Source organism: Leucoraja erinacea, unplaced genomic scaffold (genome assembly GCF_028641065.1).
Source record: "Leucoraja erinacea ecotype New England unplaced genomic scaffold, Leri_hhj_1 Leri_99S, whole genome shotgun sequence".
NCBI classification, from domain to species: Eukaryota; Metazoa; Chordata; class Chondrichthyes; order Rajiformes; family Rajidae; genus Leucoraja; species Leucoraja erinaceus.
Window position 1 is genome coordinate 221,170 of NW_026576949.1, and position 8,831 is coordinate 230,000.

At 57.3% G+C, this 8,831-nt stretch overlaps 1 protein-coding gene across 1 annotated transcript in view; it reads right to left on the minus strand.

Moving 5' to 3' along the window:
* Window positions 1-786: 786 nt before the first annotated feature.
* Window positions 787-8,831, minus strand: part of spef2 (sperm flagellar 2) — a 154,984-nt gene continuing 146,939 nt past the window's right edge. The window contains 3 exon segments of the mRNA XM_055632007.1: window positions 787-1,004; window positions 3,824-3,946; window positions 6,589-6,804. Coding sequence (XP_055487982.1) covers window positions 837-1,004; window positions 3,824-3,946; window positions 6,589-6,804 — 507 coding nt within the window. The 3' untranslated portion in view covers window positions 787-836.

The following is an 8,831-nucleotide window of genomic DNA, read 5'->3' on the forward strand; positions in this document are numbered from 1 at the left end:
TGTGTCTAAGGTCAGTATGGGAATGGGAGTGGAAATGAAAGTGTTTAGCAACCGGGAGATCGTGTAGGTTTAGGTGGACTGAGCAGAGATTTTATTGAAGACAATTAAGATGCATGGATTTGTTACTTGGTGACTTCAACATCAACAGAGACTTGGTCGTATGGATTCTGAACTGGCTAAATGATGGAAGACAGAGGCATGTGATCGATCAGCAGTTATACGACATGTTGGTGAGGCCACATTTAGAGTATTGTGTTCAATTCTGGTCACCCTGCTAGAGGAAATATGTTGTCAAGCTGGAAAGGGTGCAGAGATTTAGGAGGATGCTGCAGAACTCCAGGCTGAAGCTACAGGGAGAGTTTGGGCTGGCTGGGACTTTATTACGGAGCACAGGAGGATGAGGGGTGATCTTATAGAGGTGTACAAAATTATAGATGGTGTGAATGCACAGTCTTTTACCCAGAGTTGGGGAATCAAGAACCGAGGACATAGGTTTAAGGTGAGAGGGGGAAAGATTTAATAGGAACCGGAAGAGCACCATTTTCACACAAAGGGTGGTGGGTGTATGGAATGAGCTGCCAGCTGGTTGAGGCAGATATAATCCATTTAAGAGACATTTGGACAGGTATATGGATTAGACAGGGTTAGAAGGATATGGGCCAAACGCGGGCAGGTGGGACTAGTGTAGATGGGACATGTTGGTCAGAGTGGAAGAGTTGGGCTAAGGGCCGGTTTCCCCGCTGTGTGACTCTGACTCCCAAGAACCAGTGGCAAGGAATGAAAAACTGATGCATGTGTGAATTTATTCTTGTTCATTGGTGGCCACGTTGGAAGGCTCACGCCTTGTGAAGTCTGCGGCGACTCTGGGCATGTCCCTGGACCGGTCCCAGACCCTGGCTGGGCTCGTCGGTGGGGGGGCTGACGGATGGCTCCAGCGAGGGTTCGGGAGAGCTGTTGGCTCCACCCTCGTAATCCATCCTCTTCTGCACAACAGCCTGGATATCCTGTAACAGAGAGGTCAGTCAGACAAGGACGGGGAGAGAAGGGGAGAGGGAGTGTGCAGGGATGGGGAAGGGATGGGGAGAGGAGAGGGACAGGGAGAGGGACGGGGAGAGGAGAGGAGAGGGACAGGGAGAGGGAGTGTGCAGGGATGGGGAAGGGATGGGGAGAGGAGAGGGGCAGGGAGAGGGACGGGGAGAGGAGAGGAGAGGGACAGGGGAGGGAGTGTGCAGGGATGGGGAAGGGATGGGGGAGGGACAGGGAGAGGGACGGGGACGGAGAGGAGAGGGGCAGGGAGAGGGACGGGGAGAGAGGAGAGGAGAGGGACAGGGCGAGGGAGTGTGCAGGGATGGGGAAGGGATAGGGAGAGGGACAGGGAGAGGGACAGGGAGAGGGACAGGGAGAGGGACAGGGAGAGGGACAGGGAGAGGGACGGGGACGGGGACGGGGACGGGGAGGGACGGGGACGGGGAGAGGGACAGGGAGAGAAGAGGAGAGGGACAGGGCGAGGGAGTGTGCAGGGATGGGGAGAAGGGACAGGGAGAGGGACTGGGACGGGGGAGAGGAGAGGGGCAGGGAGGGAGAGAGTGCAGGGAAGGGGAAGGGATGGGGAGAGGGGCAACGGGGAGAGAGGGGGGGAGAGGGCAGGGATGGGGAAGGGATGGGGGGGAGAGGGATGGGGGGAGGGGACGGGGAGGGGAGGGGAGGGGAGGGGGGGGAACTGGCGTAATGGGGATGGGGAGGGGAGTAACAGGGAAGGGGGTGTTGATATCGGGAAACAGAGAGGTCAGTCAGAGACAGTGGGGATAGAGGGAAGGGAGGATGACGTGATGGGGATGAGGGGATGGGAGTGATGAAGGGGAGTGACGTGGAGAGGGAGGGAGCTGGTGTGATGGGACGGGGGGAACAGAATGACGGGGAATACATGATGTGGATGAGGGGACGGGAGTGATGGGGAGGGGAGTGATGGAATGGGAAGAGGAATTGGTAGGGACAGCGTGATGTGGACAGGGAGTGGGGGTGAGAGTGACGGGGAGAGGGGAAACAGGAAGACACAGTTAGAGAGAGAGAGAGAGGGACAGACAGGGAGGAAGAGCGACAGACAGGCAGAAATGGAGACAGAGATAGGGAGATAGAGAGGCAGAACTACAATGGAACAAGAGTATAAGAGACTCGGGCGTGGTATTTAGAAGTCTCACTAGAATTTAGAAGATTGAGGGGGGATCTTATAGAAACTTACAAAATTCTTAAGGGGTTGGACAGGCTAGATACAGGAATATTGTTCCCGATGTTGGGGAAGTCCAGAACAAGGGGTCACAGTTTAAGGATAAGAGGGAAATCTTTTAGGACCGAGATGAGGAAAACATTTTTCACACAGAGAGTGGTGAATCTGTGGAATTCTCTGCCACAGAAGGTAGTTGAGGCCAGTTCATTGGCTATATTTAAGAGGGAGTTAGATGTGGCCCTTGTGGCTAAAGGGATCAGGGGGTATGGAAAGAAGGCAGGTACAGGGTACTGAGTTGGATGGTCAGCCATGATCATATTGAATGGCGGTGCTGGCTCGAAGGGCCGAATGGCCTACTCCTGCACCTATTTTCTATGTTTCTATATATTCACAGTCAGTATCCAAACTGAATGTGTGAGTGAGGAGGAGAGTCGGAGATGGCAGGAGGACAGCGATCAGTGTGTGGAGGGGGCAGGCAGGTGGCAGCTGGGGTTGAATGGGTTGTGTGAGAGTGAGCTGTGGGGCTGTGGGGCCAGAGGACTGTAGGGTGTGTGATGGTGGGTGTAGTTGGCACCGTGTGCAGGGACCATGCATGGGGGGGTGACACTGAACCAGCCGACACCACTGGAGCACTGGGTGCCAACCTGGTGGCTAGTCTGCACGCAGGTGTGGAGGATGCAGGGACTCCTCCAGCATTGTGCATCTCCAGCGTTAGACTGCAGAAGCTGGGAGCCCAGGGCTGAGGGAAATAGTAAGATGACAACACAGGGCTGTGTAGGGGGGCCGGGTCCCCTGGGACCAGCACTGACCCCAGGGGCCACATGGTCTTTGCCATCGAGGTTGTTGCAGATTTACAAGACTGGAAAGCTGAGGACTGGATGCACAGATCAGAATAAAATGATGCATTTTAGGAAGGAGATGAGGAGGAATATCTTTAGTCAGAGGGTGGTGAATCTGTGGAATTCATTGTCACAGATGGCTAAATGGAATAACTCAGCTGGATGGACACAAAGTGCTGGAGTAACTCAGTGGGACAGGCAGCATCTCTGGACGTTTCGGCTCGAGATCCTTCTTCAGCCTCTTCACATCATGAACAGACAACATTTTAACAGCAGCCTTCTTCTGAAGGTCCCAACCTGAAGCATCATCTGTCCATCCCCTCCATAGACACTGCCTGACCCACTCATCATCCTCCAGTAGAGAGATAGAGAGATAGAGAGAGGGATAGAGGGAGAGAGAGAGAGAGAGAGAGAGGAGAGAGAGAGAGAGAGGAGGGAGAGAGAGAGAGAGGAGAGAGAGAGAGAGAGAGAGAGAGGGACAGAGAGAGAGAGATAGGAGAGATAGAGAGAGAGAGAGAGGGAGGGAGAGAGAGAGGGGGGGAGGAAGAGTGGGCTGGTGGCTGCATCATTGGAGAGAGAGGTTCAGGCAAGGTGGACGGGTAAGGCGAGAGAGTGAGTAAGCAGGCAGGCAGTGACAGAGTGAGGGTAGCATGGTACCAGTCTGTTCCAAGGCAGATGTGGGCATGATGAAGTGAGAGGACAGTATGTGGGCAGGGACGGAGAGCAAGGGATGTAGATGGAGGGACAGGACGATTCTCACAGGTTGGCTGAATCTCATGGTGTTGGTTATCAAGTCCATGATGACAGGATGCTTCAAAAGGATGTCAAATGCAACAGGCTCCAGCTCCTTTGATCCCAGCTCCTTGTAAACTTGTGTGAACCGCTGCAGAATACAGGAAGGGCAGTGAGTGCCTTGTACACCAGCTCCGACTGCAATAACGTGTCGCAGGCAATACACTTCCTCCCACACACACCGCAGCTCATGTCACACAGCACAGGAGCAGCCGCGCACACTCAGCAGGGTAGGCAGCGTCCGTGGAGACAGACACGTTAACACCTTACTGCCAGGACCTTCGGCTCACAGCGAGCACTGGTCCAGAATGGTTTGGGAACAACTCCATCCAAAACCACAAAGAATTGCAGCAAATTGTGGACGCAGCCCAGACCATCACACAGATCGACCTCCCTTCCATTGACTTTATACCTCACGCTGCCTCGGCAAGGCAAGTAGCATAATCAAGGACCAGTCGCACCCTGGCCACTCCCTCTGCCATCGGGCAAAATATATAGGTGTGAAAACTCACATGGCAAGATTCAGGGACAGTTTCTTCCCGGCTGTTATCAGGCAACTGAACCATCCAACCACAACCAGAGAGCAGTCCTGAACTACTGCCCACCTCATCTCAGACTATCTTTGATCAGACTTTACTGACTTTATTTTCTTATCATGTACCTGCACGCTGTGAATGGCTCGATTGTAATCATGTATTGCCTTTCTACTGATGGGATAGCATGCAACAACAGCTTTTCACTGTGTTTAAGAAGGAACTGCAGATGCTGGAGAATCGAAGGTTACACAAAAAAGCTGGTGAAACTCAGCGGGTGCAGCAGCATCTATGGAGCGAAGGAAGATGCTGCTGCACCCGCTGAGTTTCTCCAGCTTTTTTGTGTAACAGCTTTTCACTGTACGTTGGGACACCTGATACACTAAAACTGAAAACTGAACTGACTGGAACTGAACTGAAACTGCAGGGGCTGCTGGTGGTTTCCCATGTGTGATGGTTATCATCTGACAAGTTCAGTTCTTGTTTCGGGTAAACAGCATCTGTGGAGGGAATGAACTGGCAGAGTTTGGGGTCAGGAGCGTTCTGCAGACTGCGGTTCCTCCAGCTGTATGTTCGTTGCTGCAGTCCCTCGAGTCATGGTTTAGTCCATCCTTCCCCAGCCGCTGGGCACCGAGCACAGGCCCCGTCTCACTGTGTGTGCCCCACAGAGTTCCCGTCTGGACCAAAGTGGGGTCTGACTTTGCCCCGGTGAATTTGCCCGCTGTGCGATGGTGAATGCATCGGTGCCTTGCCTGCCACTTGACCATCAGAGAACATAAACATTTGCCAGTCAATGGAATCGGAGCATCACAGGACCATACAGCATGGAAACAGGCCCTTCAGCCCAACTGCTCTGTACTGAACCATCTACTGCCCCACCTGCCCACATTTGGTCCAGACCCTGTAAACTGATCCAACCATCAATGACTGAACCCCCGTCACTGAGTGACCACTCTGCCCAGGACCCTCACTGACGCCCCACTGTACCCTCAATCACCACCCACTGACCCCCTCTCACTGACCCACCCACTGCCTTCCCCTCACTGAGTGGCTGCTCTGCCCAGGACCCTCACTGTGTCCAGTGTCCAGGGCCCTCACTGTGTCCAGGACCCTCACTGTGTCCAGTGTCCAGGACCCTCACTGTGTCCAGGACCCTCACTGTGTCCAGTGTCCAGGACCCTCACTGTGTCCAGGACCCTCACTGTGTCCAGGGCCCTCACTGTGTCCAGGGCCCTGTGTCCAGGACCCTCACTGTGTCCAGGGCCCTCACTGTGTCCAGGACCCTCACGGCGTCCAGTGTCCAGGCCGCTCACTGTGTCCAGGGCCCTCACTGTGTCCACTGTGTCCAGGGCCCTCACTGTGTCCAGGACCCTCACTGTGTCCAGGGCCCTCACTGTGTCCAGGAACCCGCACTGTGTCCTGAACCCTCACTGTGTCCAGGGCCCTCACTGTGTCCAGGAACCCTCACTGTGTCCACTGTGTCCAGGGCCCTCACTGTGTCCAGGGCCCCCTCACTGTGTCCAGTGTCCAGGACCCTCACTGTGTCCAGGGACCCCCTCACTGTGTCCAGGACCCTCACTGTGTGTGTCCAGGACCCTCACTGTGCCCAGGACCCTCACTGTGTCCAGGGCCCTCACTGTGTCCAGGGCCTCACTGTGTCCTGAACCCTCACTGTGTCCTGAACCCTCACTGTGTCCAGGGTCACTGTGTCCAGGGCCCTCACTGTGCCCAGGACCCTCACTGTGCCCAGGGCCCTCACTGTGTCCTGGGCCCTCACTGTGTCCAGGACCCTCACTGTGTCCACGGCCCTCACTGTGTCCACTGTGTCCAGGGCCCTCACGGTGTCCAGGGCCCTCACTGTGTCCAGTGTCCAGGACCCTCACTGTGTCCAGGGCCCTCACTGTGTCCAGGGCCCTCACTGTGTCCAGGGCCCTCACTGTGTCCAGGACCCTCACTGTGTCCAGGACCCTCACTGTGTCCACTGTGTCCAGGGCCCTCACTGTGTCCAGGACCCTCACTGTGTCCAGGGCCCTCACTGTGTCCAGGGCCCTCACTGTGTCCAGGGTCCAGTCCAGGACCCTCACTGTGTCCAGGACCCTCACTGTGTCCAGGACCCTCACTGTGTCCAGGACCCTCACTGTGTCCAGGGCCCTCACTGTGCCCAGGGCCCTCACTGTGCCCTGTACCGGGAGTCCAATACCTTGCAGCGTTGCCGTGTCTCGGTGTCCTGGCCCGCTTGCCGGTGGGTATCGGTGATGGCTGGGGCTCCGTGACTGGATACCTGGATGAGTGCGGACAGGGGCACCTTGTGGGCAACCGGGCTGGGCAACGCCTCTTCCGGGCTCAGCCTCCACTCCGGCACCGTTAGGCTGGCAATCGGCTCCAACTGTAATATAACCAGAGGCGGCACACTCACCTGATACACTTACCTATGTCCCACACCCACCCCGACACACTCACCCACTCACGCCGACACACTCATCCACCCACCCACCCCGACACACTCACTCACCCTGACACACTTACCCACCCTGTTACACATGGCTGCAACTGTAACACGATCAAAGGCCGACACACTCACCCAATACACTCACCATGACACACTCACCCCACTCCGACACACTCACCCCACTCCCACACCCACCCGACACACTCACCGGACCCACTCGCCCCACTCCGACACACTCACCCCACTCCCACACCCACCTGAGCCACTCACCCACCCTGTTACACAGGGCCGACACACTCACCCGTGTCCCACCACACTCCCACCCGACACACTGTCCCAACACACTCTCCCCTCTCCTCCCTCCCACACCTCCCCCCCCACACCCTGCCCCCTGTCCCCGGTGTTACCTGGCACACTCACCCTGGGGATGGGTGTCCATGGGCCCCACTCTCCGACACCCGAGGCTGAGTGCACGGTGCAGCCCCTGCGCAGGGTCAGGTGGGCGGAGAAGTCACAGCAGCATGTTGTTGTAGTCCAGCCCCACTCCGACACCACTGCCCCCCACTGCCCACAACACCCCTGGGCGTCACTCACCCACCCTGTTACACAGGGCCGACACACACTCACCGTGTCCCACTCACACTCCCACCCAAGGGGGGGGGGTCCCAACTCTGGTGAGGGTGGCTCCTCCTCTCCATCAGTGCGGGGGGGGGAGGTCGGACAGGCGAGGTGGGTCAGAGGGTAGGGTGAGGGGGGGTCAGAGGGCAGGGTGAGGGGGGTCAGAGGGCAGGGTGGGTGAGGGGGGTCAGAGGGCAGGGTGAGGGGGGTCAGAGGGTAGTTGATGGCTGGGGCAGAGGGCAGGTTGAGGGGGGGTCAGGGCAGGTGATGGGGGGCAGAGGGCAGTGAGGAGGGGGGTCAGAGAGCAGGGTGTCAGAGGGCAGGGTGAGGAGGGGGTCAGAGTGCAAGGTGAGGAGGGGGTCACAGGGCAGGGTGAGGAGGGGGCCAGAGGGCAGGGTGAGGACTGGGGCAGGGTGAGGGGGTCAGAGGGCAGGGTGAGGGGGTCAGAGGGCAGGGTGAGGAGGGGGTCAGAGCGCAGGGTGAGGGGGGGTCAGAGGCAGGGTGGGGGGGGGTCAGAGTGTGCAGGGTGAGGGGGGGTCAGAGGGCAGGGTGAGGGGGGTGGGGCAGGTGTGGGAGGGGGTCAGAGGGCTGGGTGAGGGGGGTCAGAGGGCAGGGTGGGGGGGGTCAGAGGGCGTGGATGGGGGGCAGAGGGGGGGGTCAGAGGGCAGGGTGAGGGGGGGTCAGAGGGCAGGGTGAGGGGAGTCAGAGGGCAGATTGAGGGGGGGGTCAGAGGGCAGGGTGAGGGGGGGTCAGGGCAGGGTGAGGGGGGGTCAGAGGGCAGGGTGAAGGGTGGTCAGAGAGCAGGGTGAGTGAGGGGGTCAGAGGGCAGGGGAGGGGGTCAGAGGGCAGGGCGGGAGGGCAGGGGGCAGGATGGAGTAGTTGAGGATTATTTTTTCTGGAATATCAGTGGTTGAGGGGAGGCATGATGGAGGTATATAAAATTATGAGAGGCATACATAGGGGAGACAGTTAGATCCTTTTTACCCCAGGATGGAAATGTCCAGCAGTAGAGGGCATAGGTGTGAGGTGAGAGGGGGAAAACACAAAGGAGATGTGTGGGACAAGTTACTTTACACAGAGAGGGGTGGGCCCTGAAACACGTTGCCAGGGTGGTGGTGGAAGCAGATACGATTGCAACACCTCTCACATACCTGCAGTAAACTACATCAACCATTCCTCACTCCACTTGCCCTGCTGATCAAGTCCTGCCTCAAATGTTTGACAACCATCTTCACTATCTGCAATACCACCCACTTCAGTGTCATGTGCAAACTTGCTAACCGTGCCATGTACGTTCTCATCCAAATCAATGATATAGATGACAATCAGCAATGGGCCCAGCACTGAACCCTGAGGCACCCCGGAGTCACAGGCCT